Source organism: Varanus komodoensis, unplaced genomic scaffold (assembly GCF_004798865.1).
Source record: "Varanus komodoensis strain SLA01 unplaced genomic scaffold, ASM479886v1 scaffold9, whole genome shotgun sequence".
Taxonomy (NCBI): domain Eukaryota; kingdom Metazoa; phylum Chordata; class Lepidosauria; order Squamata; family Varanidae; genus Varanus; species Varanus komodoensis.
This window is the reverse complement of record NW_025336598.1, coordinates 10,651,627-10,673,019: the sequence shown is the minus strand read 5'-3', so window position 1 is coordinate 10,673,019 and position 21,393 is coordinate 10,651,627. Positions and strand designations below refer to the sequence as shown.

Genomic DNA, 21,393 nt, shown 5'->3' with positions numbered 1-21,393 from the left:
CCCGGCAAAAAAACCAACCCCCCTGAAATCAAAACTTTAACAAATAACCTCAGTAAATTTGTAATCATGTGAATAAACTGTTTAAATGTAATATATCAAACATGATAACTTTATGAGCAAAGCAAATTATGCATAGTATATATTTAGGTTCCTAGTTTCTGTAGGACCAAAGGGAACTTCCCTGGGACATCTAAATCATCCTAGAAGACAGAAGACGTAAGCAGAATTGGAAACAAAGGAAGAATGGTGTGCAGTGTTTTTTCCTGTCTGTAAATAGGAAAATTCCTAAGCTTGCTTTTGATTGTGAGGTGAAGTTTAGGGAAATCAGTTCTGAATTGCAAGCTACTGAGCTTTAATATAATTTAAGAACCTTTGATTGATTGCAGCCTATTATTTGAATTATAACCTTTTGTTTATTTTGTAAATATTTCCATTAATAAACAACTTATTTTTTGTTCATTTTGAAAAGTTGTCTCTACTGGTGGTGTCAATACCAGATCTAGGCCACAGGAAAAGATTGTTGCTCAGGTATATGTTTTATTCTAATAATATAATATAAATTTATTTATATATAATTTTTATATATTATGGAATGTTTTTATATTGTCTTTTTCTCATACACCATTCAGAGAGCCTATGGCTGATTGAATAGTATGCAAAAGCTTTTAAAAATAATACATAAATTCTAGCAGCAGCACTTACAGGTTTTACAGCTGAAACAGCACTCTTTACTGGTGACAGCTAACTAGGAATTTTATTATAAATTGTGGCAGTGAGTTTCAAAAATACAAGAATCAAAGTTAATTAAAAAAGCAAACAAATGGAATAACCCACAAGCTGTTCTGTGGCATCTTATAGCAGTGACAGGATAAGCTACCTTTGCATGCTGGTTTTAGATTAAGCTACATTTAATCTATATTTGTGACAGTACTAACCAGAACATTTTATAGGGAAAAAGCCAAACTGTCAAAAATTCCCATTTTTCCTATGTTATATGATGACAGTAGTCACATTTTACTAACTTATTAGGTGGGATGTTGTGGTGCACTTCGTCAAAGGCTTTGCTAAATTATGTCCGCTGCATTTCTTCTATCCATTTGGGTAGTAACCAGTCGAAGAATGAGATTAGGTTGGTTTGGCATGATTTTTAAGAAATCCATTTTGGCTTCTGTTTATCACTATATTTTCTTCAGGATGCGTAAAGACTGATTTTTTAATGATGTGCTCCAATAATTTCCCAGGGACTGAAGTTAGACTGACTGGTCTATAGTACACTGATTCGTCTTTCTTCCCTTTCTTGAAGATGGAGACTACACCAGCTTTTCTCCAATGGTCTGAGCAAATATATTGTCTGATAAATTTTATTCTTCCTTCTAAACGAAAATATCTCATAATTCAAAGCTAATCAATTTTTCAAAACAAACCAAAAATGGCCCTTGGGGGAAAAAAGCAGGAAACAAATATTTCTTTCCAATTTTTCTGGTTTTGTTCTGGGCTTTCACATTTCTGCACATGCCACACACAGGAACAGAGAATGAGTGTGAGCCCATGAATGTTTACTCATAAGTAGAAAGTGACTTTTCCCAAGTGTGCATAGAATTTTAGCTGTTGTTTTTCAGTTAATGAGACAGTTTTCATGCATTTTACTAGCATGGAAAAAAGAAAAGAAACTGGCACACTGAACAAATACACAAAGAAGACAAATGTAAATTAAATTTAAAATCTCTTACCTGACCTATCATTAAGTCCTTGCTGCAAAAGCTTTACTCGCTGAGCAATTGTCAAAGCTTTCATATGAACCTTTTCTGCCAGAACCTTTTGAAGATGGGTAGCGGGAATGGGAAGGAAATAAATTTGCATTTTAATCTGGAAATAATTTGGAAATGATTTGATGTGCAAGTAGACAGACTAAAGTGTACAGGCAAGGAGAAAGAGCTATTACATTGTAAAAGGAACCTGAGAAAAGCAATAAATAGCATTATATTTGTGCCCCACAACTGAATAATCTTCCACTCCATCAACAGAGCACCTATCAGAGCAAACAAAAGGACCTTTCCTCTTACCACAAGGGCAATGGTCACATTTTACAGGCACACAACGATGTGTAAGCCAATGTGTAGAAACCGGCTTCTACATCCGCAGCACAATGTCAATTCAAGCCTCTTTGAACTGGCTGGGTGCATCTTTTGATGAACAAATATCAATGGACCTTGGGCACAGTATTTAACAATGAACTTAATATGGTCTGACAACATTTATGCGTCCTTTTTATTATTTATGTATGTATTTATTTATTTATTTATTTATTTAAAGCTTTTGTATGCCGTCCTATTATACAAGATCTCAGGACGGCTTACAATATTGCAAGCTTACTGGATGAGCATTGCCTAGCGACGGTGACATATGCTCTGGTAACTTCCCGGTTGGATTATTGTACCGCGCTCTATGTGGGGCTGCCCTTGCAAACTGTCTGGATACTTCAGTTGGTACAAAATAGAGCTGCCAGGTTGCTGACAGGGTCCAGCCGATATTCTTATATAACACCGGTCCTCTACCAGCTTCACTGGCTCCCAATTGAAGTCTGGGCCCAATTCAAGGTGCTGGTACTAACCTTAAAAAGCCCTAAATGGTTTGGGACCAGGATACCTGTAGGAATGTCTCCTTCCCCACATGCCCTCACGCCCCTTAAGATCGGCAGGGGAGGCTTTGCTCCAGGAACCATCTTTGAAGGAAGTATGAAGGCCTTCCCAGAGGAGACCTTCTTTGTGGTGGCGCCCAGACTATGGAATACGCTCCCCAGAGAGGTTGACTCTCTACTCTTTCCAGAGCCAGGTAAAGACCTTTCTATTTAGCCATCATTTTAATAATTAAGGATTTTACAAAGTAGTATTTTCTTTCTTTTCCTTTCTTTCCTCTTTTTCTTTAGTTTTGAAGTGTTGTTCATGATGGGTTTATTACTGAAAGTTTTAATTGTATTATTATATTACTATTTTAACCTTTTGTAAGCTGTCCTGAGGCTTGTTGCAAAGGACAGGATAAAAATGTTTTAAATAAATAAAAATAAATAAATGTATCCAGTGTTTGGCTGACAATGGACTGGAAAAGAGCTAACAAACTGAAGTTCAATCCAGACAAGACTGAGATGCTGCTGGTGGGTGGTTTCTGACTGGATTTTGGGGTGGGGGGGGTGTTCAACCTGCTCTAGATGGGGTTGCACTCCCCCTGAAGGAGCAGGTTTGTAGCTTGGGGTGCTCCTTGATCCAATTTTGTCACTAGAGGATCAGGTGGCGTCGATGGCTCAGAGTGCCTTTTCAGTGTATCTGAAAAAGGATCACCTGGTTTCAGTAACCTGTGCTCTGGTACTCCCTAAATTAGGTACCCGCAATGCACTCTATGTGGAACTGCGTCTGAAGTTGCAGCTCATGTAGAATGATGCAGCCAGATTAGTAGCTGAGACCTGTTCCAAACATGTAAGACAGGTGCTGTCCTGCTTGGACAAGCTGCCTCCAGGCTGCTAGGCCCAATGCAAGGCATTGGTTTTAACCTATAAAGCCTTAACATGGCTTGGGACCACAGTACTGTCAGAGCGCTTCTCTTAACCACAATCTACTGAAAGGCCATGCCTAACCTCTGGGGTCTTCCTGTAACAATTCTTAGGGAGGCTGAAAGAATGACAACAAGGAGGGTTTTCTTTGTGGTGGCCCCCATCAATGGAATAATCTCTCTCTACTGTGGCCCTCCTGGTGACAACCTTGTCATTGTTGGGGTGCCAGGCTAAGACAGCTCTTTGTGCAAAGGCTTTTAACAATATATTTAGCTATCAAGGAGCTTCAGGCGATTATCTGTCCTAGATGTTTTTCCGGTCATGCTCTACTGTGTTTTAGCTGTTTTACCATTTTTAAAGTTTCTTTGATAAGACTGTGTGGTAGTTTATTCTATTTTAATGTCTTTTAATGGAATGCTGTAAAGCACTCAGAGGGCTTAACTACAGGGAGGTATAAATATGAAACTTATAATAATGGTTACAGTGGTTGTACATGCAATCAAAGCCTGCAATCAAAGAATCCTCAGTGAACAGCTACTTTATTAAAGTGGATTAGCAGTGTCTCACATACCCAATGTTGCCTAAGCTGTATTGTTAGGTTCCTCTGTAGTCTGAATTCAACTTGCTCTTTGAGACAAACATATAATGCGTTCATTTGCCCACAAAACATTTTTTTTTAATCCAGCATGCCCCACAGTTGCTTTTGGACCACCTCAAAGAGGGGACTACAAGTGCCTTATTTCTGTGCTTTTGAGCAGCTGTTATTACTGGCACTCATCAAAGACAAAACCAACTAGACTTGTCACAATAGATTTTAATTTAAAATACACATTTTTAGGAAGTATCTCAAAGATACTCCGCACTCCTCCAGAAAATTGCATCATCCAATTGTTTGGATATTTTTAACATGGTAAATTTTAACAAGTGAGATTAGTAGAAATATGTTTACCTGGTATGCTAATTTCCTGACAGCCTCTTTTACATCCATGGTACGACCTATAATTTTTGATAGAGTTTTTGCTGATGGACCAATACATGACAATACAGCACGCCTGACTTCTGGATTGGAGTCATTCTCAATTAAATTGTTGTAAACTGGAAAAAATAGTATTATGCAAAGTTTTGTTGGTAATTGAAAAATGGATTTATATCAAAAAGAAACAAAAAAGGCCAATATATATAGTTGTGTCCATATCAGATATAAAGGGAAGAACTAAGCATGCAGTCCTAATAGCCATGCTCAGCTTTTAAACTTTTTTTAGCAAGCCAGGAAATGTTTGCCTAATACCAGAACCTCCTTTTGCTGTTCCACCATCTCATGTGTGATGAAGTTTTTTTATTCAAAGGTATATGCTTCCCTTACCCACTTCAAATTATTATGAGATCTCTGATAGGCACTTATCTAGTTTCCACTCTCTTTATCCCACTTCAGATTTTTCTGCAACAAATACATTTGCATCTGCCAAACAAATTTCAGTTGTAATGATATCCCCTTAATTTCCCACCAAGCAAAGCTATAAAAATTCAATTCAGAATAAGGATCAATGATAGAAAAGCAATATACCATTAACCACTGGGCAATCATTGTCTTTTGGATCTTGAAGTCTGGATAATGCCAGCACAGCTTGAATTCTCACATTTGGAACTTTATCTTTCACTCTGAGCAGCATGGCACTGTTAATTTGATCAAACAGCTCATCTTCAATTTGAGCATTTTCTGGCAGACTTCCCAAAAGTTTATTAATAAGCTGGCATGCTCGAAATCTAACTGCATTGCTGTTAGCCTGGTGGGACTTAAAAAGAAGTAGGAAGTATTTTTTTCTGCAAATACTTGCATTACTGTTTTTATGTTAATAGAATTATATTAAACATAAACTTTTCAAATATGAAAACGGTATACATTTGAGCAATGTATTAAAGGAACAATCCTATGGCCTGTAGACAACATCTGAGGGACCAGAGAGTATTTCACATCCCAGTCCCAAACTTGCAGACAGAACCCTCCAACCCCACCCCACCCCATACACACACACACACAACATGTTAAGAACCACATTGGCTGCCTCTTCAAAATGCAGAACAGAAGCAGAAAAAGGCGTGCTGCAGAAGAGAATAAGACTGGAGAAGCCAGGATAGGAACTACCTGGGGGCTTCATCAGCATCCTTCCCTCCCCCTCCAAAGCGGTTTCCCAGATGGGCAAAATGCTCTTCTAGCAAAATGGCAGGGCAGGAAAACAGAGATGAAGCTCTCATCTGCCACTTTTTCTGCCCTGAATAAGATGCGTAGAAGAGAGGCTGGAGACTCCTCTGCCACTGGGGTTCCTTGTTCATTGCAGCTTTTATTTTGTTCTTTATGGGAGCAACAGTGTTCCATGGGGGCAAACATATTTTGCAGATGAAGTTCAACCCCCAGGGACCACTCTGGCAGAACAAAGGTTGCAATGGACAAGGAACCCCACTGACATAGGAGTAACAAGCCTCCAAATTCAGGGGTTTACAGGCTTTGAGGGTGCAACCCACAGAAATGCACCCTAACACATAAAACCTCATGTGTTCATACAATATGAATTTAAATTCAAAAGATAGTGTTTTAACAAAAAAAACATGGCCACCAAACATGAATGGAAGCTACAAGAACAGCAACAACATACGTCAGCTGAGCAAATCAGAGCCACAGCTGCATCAGAAACCTTGGCAATTGCTTTTTGAGATTCTGCCCTATCAGTATTAGTAGCTTTGACAAAGCGATACAGACTAAATTACTTCTCCCTCTGGTTTTTTCTCATTAAGACTGTGAAGACTAACATAGTCCTTATACCCAAAGCACTATCAAGTGAATAAAGCTTAATCTTGAATTTACATCTCCATTATTAAGAAAACGGCATGAGAACTATGCCATCTCTGTGCAAATTCATATGGTGCCTGCTAGATAATGATATAATATAAAAGGCACTTCATCTATCCAATACCAGTTTTCCACTATTAGTACATTATTGTTATGGTACCTCAAGCAAAAAGTTGAACAAATAATTCAATAACGAATTCTCTGCTTCTTCCTCTTCAGTGTCATCTTTTTCTGGCTCATAAAAAGAAGCAAGAAACTTGGCCACAAAGTTTATCACGTTCTCTACTGCAAGTTCCCGTTTGTAGATGATCATGGCATACTTAAGGTAATGAACAAACTTCTCATGAAAACAGCTTTTGTCCTGCAACTAATACAGAATACAATTTGGCTTGCAAAATTGTAGAGCGGACCTCTGTTAAGTCACAGATTCAGATGACATATTCACAACCCATACATTTAACAAGCCTCTCATTTTCATAATTTATTTATCTGTCTGTTTGCTAACTGCATTTTCTGTACCACCCAGTAGAAGACATTCTCTGAGAGGGTCATAAATTAAAACAATAAAACATAATACAAAAACCCATGAATTTAAAACAAAATTAACCAAAAAATAAAAAACCCACAACAATAATAGCATTTTTTAAAATCAAAGACTAAAAAGTATGGGAGAACAAAAGAATCTTCACCTGGCCCTGGAAGCCATTAATAATGAGCTTTTCCCAGAAATTCATTCTACAACAGGGGTGCCATCACTGAAAAGTGTATCTCCTTAATAACCTCATTTGACAGGGTCTCACCTCTAAACATAATGTTAATCAAATATGTATGGAGAAGACAACCCTCCAAGCAAACTGATTCCAAGCTATTCAGAGATGGTTTCATGTAGGAACTGAACAACTTGCAAGTTAAAACAGAGCCTGAGGAACACTGTGGTGTAATCGTGAATGCAGAGAACAATTATTTCCCATTACCTTCTGGGATCTCTGGGCAGGAACCAACCACAGCAAACAGACAGCCTATCCAGGATACCATGTTTGATGGTATCAGAAACAGGCAAGAGAATGAACAGGTCCACACTGCACCACCCCATCTCAAGAAAAGGCCATCCCATAGAGCGATCAGGCAGTTTCCATTCCAAAACCAGGCCTAAAACTCAACTGAAATGGATCTAGATCATGAGTCAGATCAACAAGTGTCTGAAGTTGATCAACACACACTTGCTGAAGCATCTTGCCTAGGAAGGGCAACTGACTTATGTCACTGTAACATCTTCTGGGTTAGGCACTTCTTTCAGAGTGGCCTAACTAGTGTCTTCTTTAAAGCACACATCCTCTATCCAGGAGGAATTTATAACATCTTCAACCCAGATGAACACTGTTGATTATAGTGTGCTTACTGGCATAAGCTACAACAACATCTAGTTGCAATATAGATTGTATGTGATAGCTTAGCAGCCTAGCAATTAATCTCAGTATCACTCTCCAAAACATTGAGGGGCAAGGCAGTCCTAACTCCAGATTCAGAGTGCACAATATACCTAAAGCCCTACCAGGATGAACCTAACAAAGCCGAAAGAGGATTGGAGGGCTATCCTACTAAAAAACCCACACAAGAAAAGCAGCTACATATGGGAACTAGGATGGCATAATATCCCTATGCCAGGGTTGGGGATACTTATCAGCAGGGGATACTCCTGATAAGCCAACATACCTGTCCACCCAGACCTCACCTGTCCCTCACCTTTCCAGGGTAGGCAGACACTATGGGGAGGTCTCTTATCAGATTTCCCCTTTCAAGGTCAAGCTTCTCTCTCCAAGGGGGAATACCTGAGCTATCCTAGAATCCTGGAACATCACTGCAAGGACGGGAAACTGTTTCTTGGTGGGAAACCAGATGACACACCCACTCACAAAGTCCTCTACAGGCCAGATGACAGGGCCAACACCTCCTAACATCTGATGTGAGTCTCATGAGTAACTGAAGGCTAAAATCAATATAAATCAAACAAGGAAAGACTTGTTTACCTCATTGTATGTGTGCTTCAAAGATGTTGCTAACTTTGCATGGTTTTGGTGAGGTTTTTGAGCCTGCTCAAAGGCTTCCTTAATACTGAGCGTCTTTTTGCCTTTCATGGCTGAAAAAGAGATGGCCATAAACAAAACATAATCAAAAGCTTTACCATCTGAGGAATCCACAAGCCTTGAACATCAACTTCATGTTACCATCATGCCTATCTACAAGGGTTTTTTTTAAACAGTCCTCATATAAGCATATATTCACATCTGTATTACTTAATATATTACCATTTATTTATTATTTATTTATTTAAAGCATTCCTACCCTGTCTTTACCCAAAAAGGTCTCAAGACAGCCCACAAAACAATAACAGCAAGTTAAAATACAGTATATAACAGTAAAATTCCAATTTTAAAAAGCCCATCGACCCTTAAAATACTGAGGGGAAGGGTTTGGCCTGGTGCTGAAATAATGTGTTGGCGCCAGGTGCACCTCTCTGAGGAGTAGATTCCAAAGTCAGAGCACTACCACAGAAAAGGCCCTTCTCTGGGTAATCACTCTTCTAACCTCCTTCAAGGAGGGCTCCCGAAGAAGAACCTCAGTGGAAGATCTTAAAATTTAGGCAGATACGTATGGAAAGCGACATTCCTGCAAATAACCAGGTCCTAAACCATTTAAGACTTCATATGTCAAAGTTAACACCTTAAATTGGGCCTAGACTTCAACAGGTAACCAATGGCGTTATATGATCACATCTTCCAGTCCAAGTGAGCTGTCTTGCAGCTCTATGCTGTACCAATTGACGTATCCAGACCATGTTTATTATTCACACTCTTATCTGAGAATTAGTTTCAATCTAAACTATTTTGTTTAGGAGTTATACCCTCTCTTTCTACTGGTGGTATCCATAGTGACCTACAAACAAGATTAGACCATTAAATTCAAAGAGCCAGCAGTGTCTTCAGCAGCCTCAGGTTATACAGTTAGACGCTCTCATTGCACTGTATGTATGTATGTATTGTTTACATTACCTGTGTACCCTGCACAGCAAACCCTCTCTTTTCTTTAGAAAATGGTAATACTCAAGCTACTCATATTACTATCACACATTATACAGAATAGGAAAAATGTATGTATGACATTCCAGCCTTATATCAGGTGGGATTAACCCAGTTAATCTCACTTGGGTGAGTGGCAGCAGGTTTCCAGGGACTCAGACCTTTCCAATCACCTGATTTTGTTAAACTGGAGAAGCCAGGGACTGAACCCAAGTCTTCTGGCATGCTTGACCACTGAACTATTGATAGGCAACAACCAAACTATCTCTACTAAAAAGATGCTCATTTTATACCTTCTAATCATGCTAGTAGTTGTTTTTTCAATATGTATTCTAGTTTCTTCCCAGTTTTAATTTTCTATTCTAAAGCCTAGATGTTTGACAGTATCATATAACTTGTCTTATTTTAGAAGTCTCATTGTTACTGGTGTTGACTGCACACAGGACTATGCACTTCGAGCTATAATGAGGGGGACCACCTTTTATATAATTATTGATTTAATTTGAAGCTTTTATATGCTGGCCTGCACTAAGTCCCAGGATGGCAATGCAGTAAAATAAAAGTACAGCATCAAATTTAAAGTTCAAAGTTTCAATCAGTCTTGGGCTTGCTACTTGAGTTCAAGAAAATAGTTTTCCTCAGCATTCTCACTTGCTCAATTCTTGTGTCAGACTCATAAGGTCAGGACAAGAAAACTGCATTCATTTCTGTGCTATCAACTGTACATTTTGCTCATAAAACCAAGTGTATCCATTTTCCTCTGCCAAATGCTAAGCAGCCATGCCTTTTCCATTTAGCTAACAATTTTAGCTGGAGTAACTGAGCTGATTTGGACACCACACTAAACCATGGTTTCCACTGTTGTATTAGCTGCAGTTTAGCATTATGGCTGAACTATGATTTGTTGAAAACATTGTTTGAAGTTGGCTTGTTTCAAGCAAACCATGAGATGGAGAGAAGCAACCACTTAAGGAAAACTCTTCAGCTATCCAGAACACTCTGGACTCTCATAGAATCACAAAGGGGGGAAATAAGTCATGGTTGCTTGATCTTATTTTGTAAAGTCCAGACAAATGGCAAACTGCGCTTAATTAAGGATGGAGGGTGCTGGAGATGACTTCCAGGCTCTTCACAAGCAGTTCAAGGGAGAAAATGTGAGCCCAAGTTTTGCTGAGCCTCATTCCTGACACAATAAGTAGTGGTTATCATGACAGTGATTTCCCGTGTTAATGAAAATTTACATAGCAACGCAGTGCACCAGTAGGTTTGGACAGCCAGATGTGTACATCTGCTCAGAAATATGCCCCACTTTGTTCAGTGCGCTTGCTTAGAAACGTGCATGTACTAGATTGCAGCCTTAAGTATCTGCAGTTAGCTCCGAACGAGGACTGCAAGCATGTTTTTTCAGGTAAGAAATCATGCAAAAGTTTAGCATATATAACCCTGATGCTCTCCATAATGCTCCATGCATCCAATGAAGAAGGCTCTAGGTTGATGCCTTAAATGTGCTAGTCTTCACGGTACAGGCCTCTTCGCTGTCTGTGCAGCAGCAGCAGACCTAACGCGAAGGCAAAGGAAGTCCCTACGAGCCACACGTCGGGCTGGGGTCTCCCTTCTGCATCCGTCCCTACACCGATGCACGTAGCCTGAGGCAGAGAAGTCTCCCTCTCGCGCTCCGAGGTCAAGCCCGGGATCGAGCACGCCCGCCAAAGAGCGGCAGGCTACGCTTCCACCACCCGCCGAAGACTCCCCGTTTCACCTGATAACGGCGCAGACTACCGAAGGCCGCGGCGCCGGAACCTTTGGCACCGCCCGGGACGCTTGCGCAGCACCCGCCAGGCTCCTCTTCCCGCCGCTGCTTTCAAATTATTTACACGCCTCCGACTGGGTGGCGCGCACGGACAGAACTCTCGCGAGATTCTGGAGCGGGTTGCGGCTGGGGAAGACGTCCTGGTAGTGGCGGGTTCTGCAAGCGGTGGTCGTTGCTTGAGCTTTGGAGTGGCGGGGAAGGAAGGAAGGAAGGAAGGAAGGAGCGAGAGTAGTGGAGTAATGTATCCTGCGAGGCTGGCGGGCGCGGGGCGGCTGGCTTGTTCCCGAGAGCGACTGATAGCCTTTCTGCAAAGGATTTTCAGCCGTTCTTCATGCTAGGAGATGATAGCGGACGCAGGCGTGCTGTTTCCTTCCATGCATGTTTACTGGCAAAACGATAGCACTTCTTAAATACTTACAAATAAAATAAAATGTGCAAATTAGTATAGATGTACTTTAAATGCATTAAGAGGTAGATAGGATTTACAAATATCTTCTCGGCTTTCGAATTCCTAATTCGTTAGCAGTCTACAATCCATAACAAGCCTGCGGAATAGTTTATTGAATCCATAAAAACTATCAAATTAAAATACTCGAAAGGAAAAACAGACACTTTATATCAAAGTGCTTGTGCAGTAGTGTCTTTAATATATATTTACTGAATTGTCCATGAAACTGGCATTGAGAGGAGGACCTCTTAGATCTATGCGTTCCGTGGCTGGAGTTGGACCTGGACCTCAGAGAGCGCTGCCCTCGCAGCCAGTGCCGTTCTTTTCATGTTGACTGGGTTTCAAAGACAGAAGACTGCCTTCGGAGCCCGCACATGGGGAAGGGAGAAGGCAGCCCGTCCTCCGAGGCGCCGCAGGCTCTCCTTGTAACGAGGGGAAAGACATTTGAATGGCCACAGTCTTTTGGAGGACGAGGGAGCGGAGAGGCAATCCTAGGCTCCGAGCGACTCCCACCTGTTGGTTGATCCGCAGAGTTCCCAGCATTGGATGGTGCCATAAGGAGCACCATCTTATGGTCCCTAGACAGTTCCTGAAGGACCATGTGGTTTGCATTCCCCGGTTCAAGATTAGTCAGCATCAGAGCTCTCGAACTGCACCAACCTTGCAAGGAAAAGCAGCCTTGGAGAGGCGTTAAAGGGGGTGCTTGGGAGAAAGAGAGGAGACTCATGCGGTCCATATAGGAGCTATACGGATTCCTCTCCAGCTTCCTTCCCAATCTGAGACACTTCAGGTGGATAGGCTTTTTTGCCCATCCAGCAGAAATGCAGGGCAGAAGGCAGAGATCACTTCCACTGCTCCTGCATTGCTGTTAATAGTCTTCCATTTGACCCTGTACGCCACTGCTGTGAAGGTGAAAGGCTGGATGGGAGCAAGCATGTTTTTCTACCAACTGTAGACAATATGAACAAAACTATTGAGAGCTCTCGGGCTGGTGTGGCTCTCAGTTCCCCAAACCCATATCAAAAATATTTTTCCGCTACTGGTTTAGTAATGTGAGTTCTATACAAGCTTGAATAATAAACAGCACAGATTTTGAGATCACTTATCTATGAAATCTTATTCACACCTGGGAATACATTCCTATTTCACTCAATGGAACCTACTTCAGGCATATGACTGCATTGTTTGTCAATAATGTTTGTTATTGTCTCTAGGACATATCTTAAGCACCAGGACTAGAGAATAAAGTCCCACTGAAAGTGAGATTTATGTTAGGGTTTGGAGTAGTGGGACTTGAACACAATGAAGGGGTACTTTCAATGTCACTGCAGCTACTCTGTCTTTTCCTCCATAATAGATAAAAGAGGGGGATTGGTGGGAAGAGTCCATATTCTGGACTTTGTAAAATGTCCTGAATGATGAAAAACAGTGATTGCATAATACCACCCTTGCTAGGACACATCCTGTGTATGCATAGGATTATAGTTCTAGGATTGTTTGGTACCTTATGTGAAAAGTATTATTATTAGAAGCAGTAGTAGTAGTATTGTTGTTGCACATGGTAGACATGTCATGAGCAGAGCCAGCTGGAGCAGGGGATCAGACTAGATGGCCTGGGAGGCCCCTTCTGACTCGCTCAATTTCTATGTTGCTATGTTTCTATTATATTTCTATACCACCCAATAGTTGAACCTCTCTGGATGGTTCATAACTACACGTAAATGCAAACTGCATTAGAAGCATCATTAAAAGATCACTCTACAAAAATGCAGTGCTTTTTTTGTAAAAAAAAAAAAAAAAAGATGCTGGAACTCAGGTCGCAGGGAAAGCAAGCACACACACCAATCCCAAGCTGAGCAGGTGGGTCCCAAGCCAAGCAGCTATCTCTCACTAGCAGATAGCAGACACAATAGCAGCCTGCAGGCACTATGTTAATAATGTTTGCTGCTGATCTGCTACACAGTTCAAAATCACTTGTAAAATCCATTGGAAAAAAAGGTGCCCCGGTGCGTTCTATGACAAAAAAAGCCCTGCAAAAATGTAAGGCCAAATTTAAAACATATAAACAGTTAAGAAATTCATCAAAGAAAGTACTCTTTGATAAATTTTTTCAGAACCCGCATTGTTGTAGCCTGCTCTTATGACAGCATTTTCCGAACATCTGATAGCTAAGAAATGCTTTTAAGCTTAGAGACACATAACAATTTTATCTGAAAATAAGTCGAACTAAGTACTACCTATCCTGACTGACACCATTCTTATGCTTCTATATGAGCTGCTGTTCTGGGCACACTTCCTCTGAAGGGAAGTAGTTCTGCAGCATAGCTGCATGGACAGCAATCCGATCTTCATTCAGTTTGTACAGTGTGTTGCAGTGCCATCTTGAGGGCAAAAGCCCAGCAGTCAAATTCATGGCAGATTAATTTTTACAGTGGTTTTGTTTTGTTTTTGTTTTTTGGCCTCAGGGTGGCTGCTCTTATTTCAGCCCATAATACTCCATGACCAGTGCAGTAACTGAGGAGCCCAGTGCAGATCACCAAGTTTTACTCCCTGGTTCCCTGTATGAATTTGATTGAGGCCAGAAATGGTAGAAGCAATAAGGCTGTCTCATCATCAGTGGCCACTGAACATGTTTCCAGTTACACTGCCTTGCTCTCTTACTTCTGAGAGCCCTTTCCCAAACTCCTCCATTCAAGCCCCAAAGCTGCTTTTATCCAAAACAGACTAATGGATAGAGAGCTGCTCTGGCTCCATTGTTCACAACTGTGGTTTTTTTTTAAGGTTAGGAGTGAAGCAGAAGGAAAAATTGCTCCTGGTCCAAGTGGTAAACATAATAAGAAAACAATTTGCTCTATATTTTGTCTGAACCACCATGTCTTGTTGTATTGTCTGAACCCAAGGATCATGGTTTTCATAGTCCTAGTATGCTACAACCACAAGAGCTCTCTGGAAAGACTGGCAACAAAGAGGCAAAGAACAAATGCAGGGAGCTATATACTTCAGGATTGAATTTCAGCTATAGAGGATAATGGGATATGTGCTAACAGTGGGAGGACTAAGTGGGGAAACCACAATAAAGTAGAAACCACTTGCTTGTCTGTCAGGTAGATCATGGCAACCCCTGCCCCCAAATCAGGATTGCTTCTTGTGTTGTGTGAACACAGCCACTCTATAACATAAAGGATGTCTCCAAACATAACTTGTGTTGTACACTCACTCTACTTCATTTATGAAATTATACAATCATATTATACAGTATCTCCATGACTACCGTCTAGGAAGGCTGGAGAGAGCTGCTAGGAAACCTCCACATGCTGTTTGCAAGAAAAGGACCAGATTCAGGCCAGCACACAGAGAACAGCTGGCTGGAGGGGAAACTGATGGTCTGGTCAGATCATCATCTCTAAAGGATAAAGGAGGGCATCATTGGCCACTTTTCTTTAAGCCTTGTCTGTTTCCAAGCATGAGGGGCACACCCCTGGCTAGATTTTTATTACCATGAGGGAATAATATTGTAATAAACTATAGATAATGCCTGGAGCCAAACAGTGTTAGAACAGAATAATCTTCAAACTTCTGAACTGTGAGTGGCCCATCCTCTTGAGAAAAGCCTTATTCTGGCATTCCAATGCAATGAGAGTGAGTATACAAAGAAAGGGAACCTATTTTAGGAACCTCCTAAAGGAACGCTTGCGTCCATATATGCCCTTTCGCCCCTTGAGATCGACAACAGAGGACCTTCTCCGGGAACCCTCCGTGAATGATATTAGAGGGTGAGTACCTGGAGGAGGGCCTTCTCTGTGGTGGCGCCTCACTTATGGAATGCAGTCCCCAGAGAGGTCCGCCTGGCGCCGTTGTTATTTGTTTTTCGGCGCCAGGCGAAGACCTTTTTATTTAAAACTTATTTTAATTGTTAATTTATTATGTATTTATAGGTTTTAAATTTTTTAAGCCGAGATGTTACCGGGTTTTTTAAAATTTTTAATTGTATTTGTTATTTATATGTTTTAATTGTGTTGTGAGCCGCCCTGAGGCTTTGTTGCGATGGGGGCAGCATAGAAATGTTTTAAATATATAAATAAAAACTGGCCTTTCCCCCTTCCACCATCATGTGCATTGTCCACTGCTCCTAGAAGAGAGCTTCCAGTATCCATAGAGCAGGGAACCCACTCTTTTTGTACCCAGATATGTTTGGAAGTTTGAGAAACTGCTGTGGGTGCCACCAAATGCTTAATCAATGCATTTGCTCTGGTATCTACCTATTGCATCTGTGGGTCTTGTTTTTCGTCTTATTTAGCAGATCCTTTTGTTTCATGTCAGTTGGATACTGTAGCATCTCTTTAATACAAATTTGCCTAAGTCAGCTGATTGCTGTTGGTATAATATAGCTAATGCTTATTTTGAACATATGTTTTGGCCATGTTGAGTTGCAACTTCTTTTTAGAAGGAAGTTATTACACAGATAAATTTTGTATGGAATGGCCTTTAATATTCACTGATGTGCACTCTCCTTTAAATTATTTACCCACTTCATAAAAATTAACAAATGGTCAGCATAAGTCAGTGCTCTGCACTGCTAAGAGACTGATACCACAACACTGGAAGGATAAAGATGCACCTCATATAATTGAATGGATTGAGGACCTTACAATGTTTTCAATGGCCATTTGGTCTGTTTTTGTTAAAGCCTATGTATAATTGCTGTACATCTGTATGTATTTCACATCTGTTCATTGCTATGGTTAAACACAAATCCAAGTACATATATTTTAAAGTTGAGGAAAGTAAGCATTAAAGTTTGCAGAAAGCTGCAGGCTCTGTGTTGGGGACCCTGCCATGAAGGCTCTCAGTGCAATTGCAAATGTGTCACATTCCACCAGTAGAGGGCAGTGCATAGGACAACGGGTGGCGCATGGCTAGTGTGTTCTTCCTGGTGTGTCCCATCTCATCAGTCTGGGCACACCTGCATGTGCAAGTGGGGGTGCTACACATGCCCATGTTTGTCAATTAGAGAGCCAGACACGTAAGGAGGCCGAGCAATGTGAAATAAAGCACAAAAGGTACCTAGCTATTTTGTGAATATAGAAGAGAAACTGACTTTGGGGAAATAAATCATAACTCTTCAGTGTGAAAGGACAATAAAAACGTCTCCAGTGGTGCTGGCCCCTTAGAATGAAAGGCTCAAAACGTTACAAAATGGTGAACTGTTTTGTATGACTCTTCTCCAGGCTGGGTGTTTCACTGAACAAAAGTAGCCTAAAAGAGGGTGGGGGTCAGGGCATGTACAAAAGCCCATGGCAAGGGAGGTCGTGGGGATGTAGGGCAGACTGTAACAGCCCGTGCTCTTGGGCCGCACACTTGCACAAATATTAGGGAGTAATGTCCGTTGAACAGTGTGGGGTTTAATTCTGAGTAAATCCTTATTCAATCCTTCCAATCCCCTTCCCCATCAATGCAACACCACCAAGCAGAACTGGTGGACAGTCCCTCGCTGTGCTTGGGCCGCTGACCAGGCCAGGTGAAGAGACATATTTGGGCCCTTAATTCATTTTAAAAGCTGCTTTTTAGAATTGTGCAGTGAATTTGTTGTGATCCTGAGTATGTTTCTCCATGCATACATCTTTGCACCCCTACTTGTTTTTCTACACCACATAATTTCTGGTACCATCCCAGCCACATTTCCCACCTCACAGGTCTCTACAGCCATGTTGAGGCCTGACCCCAAGAAATCTGGTTGCCTGAGGCAGGTCAGCAGATGACACCTCTCCACCCCATCAAGGGGCATAGTAGTACTCAGACTCAGCCAACTTGTTTTGGCCCCCGAGGCAGAAAATCCTACATGTAGCTCTCCCCTTCTCTTGCAGCAAAAAGGCAATAATAATTAGTATGTTAAATAATAAATAGTTTCCTGCTTTTTCAAGATACTCTAAATCAACTGCCTGAGATAGCTGCCTCAGGCTGTAAAGTATATGCTTAAACTCCCAATATCCTCAGGAGACCACAACTGGTGAAAGGGGATGTATATACAAGAGAAATAAGGGCATATGGCTTCAGGGGGGGAAACCTCAGGCAGAAAGATTCAAGGGAGGCAGCAGGAGGGAAAGCACACATGGGCAAAAGCCATCTGGATCAGGGGGCTTAGTTGCAACAGAGATAAGCAGGGCCCTTTATTTTGCAAGTGCCTTTTCCTTCCGTTATCTGAAAGGCAACATCTTGCAAAATGATTTTCAGTACAATGGATTCCAGTCCATGAAATGCTAAAGTCAATTTGTGAATTTTCAAGGTGCCATAAGTCTCTGGGTTTTGTACATGGAAGAGCAAGACCCCACCCACCCCCACACACACACAAACACATCTCAACCCCTGCCTCTAGGCTAGTACAAATTCCCCATGTCAAGGAGGACCCTGCACCCACCAAAAGCTGACCACATGGGGCAAGTGAAAAGCACATGTGCTCCAGAAAAATGATTGCAAAGTCAAGGAGCACCAGACACACACATAAAGCCGACAGCCAAGTCATACACTGCTAAGCTACCTTGCCCCAAATCTGACCATTTCTATGCCTCCAAATCTCTTTTGCCAGTAAAGCCACTTCTATTTTCCCCAAGGCAGGAGGCAACAGATGAAGGAGACACCCGGCAATCCAGTTGATATGTGAGCTGCCGCCGTGCCTACTTTTTCTCGTCAGGCCTCACTGCCTCCAGTGGCCCAGAGCACAAGTGCACTTGCCCAGAAGGAGCTGGCTGGGCAGCTCAGGCACACTTAACAAAGGGACCACTGGTGCTGTTAAGCAATGTGGAACTGTGGTTGTGATGATCACACAGCTCCCGCTCCCCACCCCCTGTTGCATCTTATTTATTTATTTATTTATTAAAACATTTCTATGCCGCCCCTTGCCAAGGCCTCGGGGCGGCTTACAACATCAAATACAAAATACATTAAAACAATAACAATTAAAATATATACAGTAAAATAAAATAAGCCGCCCTGGCCGAATAAAATTCAATAATATTAACATTTAAAATGCTGCTTAAATAAAAAGGTCTTCGCCTGGCGCCGAAAAACAAATAACGACGGCGCCAGGCAGACCTCTCTGGGGAGCGCATTCCATAACTTAGGCGCCACCGCTGAGAAAGCCCTCCTCCGAGTAGCCACCCTCCTAATTTCCTTCACTGAGGGCTCCCGGAGGAGGGCCTCTCCTGCTGATCTCAGGGGGCGGCTGGGCATATATGGACGTAAGCGCTCCTTCAGGTAACCAGGACCCAAGCCGTTTAGGGCTTTATAGGTCATCCATTACGTCACTTGGATCAAAAGGCAAGCACCCACCCCACCACTGTGCAGCCGCTATATTCCCGGTGTGTCTGAGAACTGCAAAGGAAGGGCGGGGTTCGGGCAGCCTCCCCTCTAATCTAAAGGCCTGTGTATTCATGCCACACTTCATGCTCCTGCTACACTGACGTGCCACATTCCTCTATGGGAGTGAGTTCAGAGGGAAGAAGCAGGTTCCGTTAAGGCAGATGATGCTCATAGGCACAGTTCTCAAGGTTCAAGGCCCAGCTCAAAAAGGTCTAGGGCCTATGCCCAGGTGAGCACCCCAGGGTGACTTATTTTATATTGTTATTTTTTGTATTTTAACTTTATGTTGTGAGCCGCCCCGAGGCTTCGGCGAATGGGGCGGCATAGAAATGTTTTAATAAATAAATAAATAAATATTGTTCACGGCCTTCCCCCTTTTACTAGCTTCCCTTAGCAGGCAATTTTTATTATTCTCTTGTTCAGCCTTACAGAAATTAAGAGCTTGTGGTTAAGAACTGCTTTACTGCACTGAAATTCAAAATGTTTTCTGCTTTTAAATTCAGTTTCCCTAAAATAACTGTATTTTACTCCAGTGAAAATTATACGTTGATACCTTTCTACCATAGCTGCTGATGTTGTTTCAGGAAATACAAACAGTTTAATATACAACAAAACAGTTATTACTCTGCATATGATCAAAACCTCTTCCTGGTAGGAAGCACTTGTATTTCAGGTATATTGTGCTGTGTTTTTCTATCCGATAATCTATATATTAAGGGGGAAGGAATGTGATTCATGTCCAACCTAGTTGTGAGGTAGTTGGAATGGAAGCAAGGCAGGGACGAATTGTACCAAAAGTGCTGTATACAGCTCTGGACTCATCTGTTTTTATAGGACCCAGGAAGGCTATCTATATGCCTTTGACACAAAGCATTTTAAAAGCTAGCCACTAGATGTCAGTCTGGTTGCAGATTTGGGCTACCCCCATATCTTTGTTAAAAATCCAACCATTATTCTAAAATACTAAGGTTTGGTTTGGCTTAAAACAAAATGTCCATATGAATGCAATCGTGAAGGATTGGTCATGGAAAGGAAAGCTGTGTTTAAATCTTAAAATAAATAAATGGGCTTAAGCAAAGCAAATCATGTTTACTTTTCCTCATGTGCCACGAAACATGTAAGGAAAATATGTAGTCCAACAAACTTTTTTGAAGTTGTACAAATATATGCAAAATGTGATGTTTCACATGATTCACCCAAGGGAAATGTCCAGGACAGAAGCCTCACTAATTGTGCTCTTTGATACACACACACACACAATGAAAATAATTGTGACACAGCTTAAAGATAATATAGCAACAAGAGTATCTGTTCACTAATACAGATTCCCCGTTATTCTTTATGCTATGGTTCCTGTTCACTAAGTAACTGACAGTTGGTCTGCTTAAAAATAATAATCACTGCAACAGGAGGAAGTTGGTTTTAGATACTTTTTTATTTATTGGGTTGATACTCAATCCTTTAACCTAATTCCCAGGGCAGCATATAAAATGTCAGTACGTAATAAAAAAATTAAAACCGATGAAAAACATACAAATTAAAACACATCAAGCATACTTAATACACACTTAATCTTAATAAGCATGCATTTAGTATTCTTTATGTGCCTGCTCTCCATTTTCCTAGTAACTCAATAAGGAATATATTATTTAAATGAAAAGTAAAAGACACTGAGTCTGCTTGTATCTGCAGAAGCATTTTGGTATGCTCCACTTCTGGAAGAGACAGATACACCATGACCCACATTACGCCTGCAGAAAGCTCTAAGAACATAGATTGCTAGCAGCGTTTCTCCATGGGTAGCCCTAAAATGGAGCATCCCAGAACAGGCTGGAGGTGACCTTGGAGCCGCAGCATGTAAGGCCCTGCCATTAACCTGTTGTGCTTCCTCAGCTCCACCAATTTGGAGCTGGTGTAACTCATTCTCCCCCAACAGAAGCCAGTGGGGATGGGGAGATCGTAAAAAATTGAAGGACAGCTAGGAAATAAAAGAATTGGAAGCAGTGGATCTTCCTCTTCCCTCCCCACCCCAGTTGGGTTTGTTTTACTTGGCTGCAGTCCTGCGCACATTTGCCAGGGGGTAAATTCTGAATTCAGTGGTACCCTAATTAGGCACAGACATGCATAAGACTGCTCTGTTAGCCTTTCTTTTGACTATATTTCTGGGCAAGATATTTGTGACAGTTCTTCTAAAAAGCATCAGGTCATATCTGAAAGGCAGAGAAAAGAAAACACCAGATACATTTGTCCTTGTCCCCACATCTCATTTCCCCATTCCCTTTATGGTTTTCGGTGTCAAAATGTAGATAATAA

General features: G+C 41.4%; 1 protein-coding gene and 1 long non-coding RNA gene across 2 annotated transcripts in view; both read right to left on the bottom strand.

Moving 5' to 3' along the window:
* Positions 1 to 8,524, bottom strand: part of NCAPG (non-SMC condensin I complex subunit G) — a 33,050-nt gene extending 24,526 nt beyond the window's left edge. The window contains exons 1-5 of the mRNA XM_044418503.1: positions 8,417 to 8,524; positions 6,550 to 6,756; positions 5,109 to 5,337; positions 4,494 to 4,639; positions 1,731 to 1,815 (exon numbers count right to left, since the gene is read on the bottom strand). Coding sequence (XP_044274438.1) covers positions 1,731 to 1,815; positions 4,494 to 4,639; positions 5,109 to 5,337; positions 6,550 to 6,756; positions 8,417 to 8,524 — 775 coding nt within the window. The remainder of the gene's footprint in view (positions 1 to 1,730; positions 1,816 to 4,493; positions 4,640 to 5,108; positions 5,338 to 6,549; positions 6,757 to 8,416) is intronic.
* The window catches only part of LOC123017262, a 731,707-nt gene that overhangs the window by 248,919 nt on the left and 461,395 nt on the right, over positions 1 to 21,393 (bottom strand). The window lies entirely within an intron of this gene.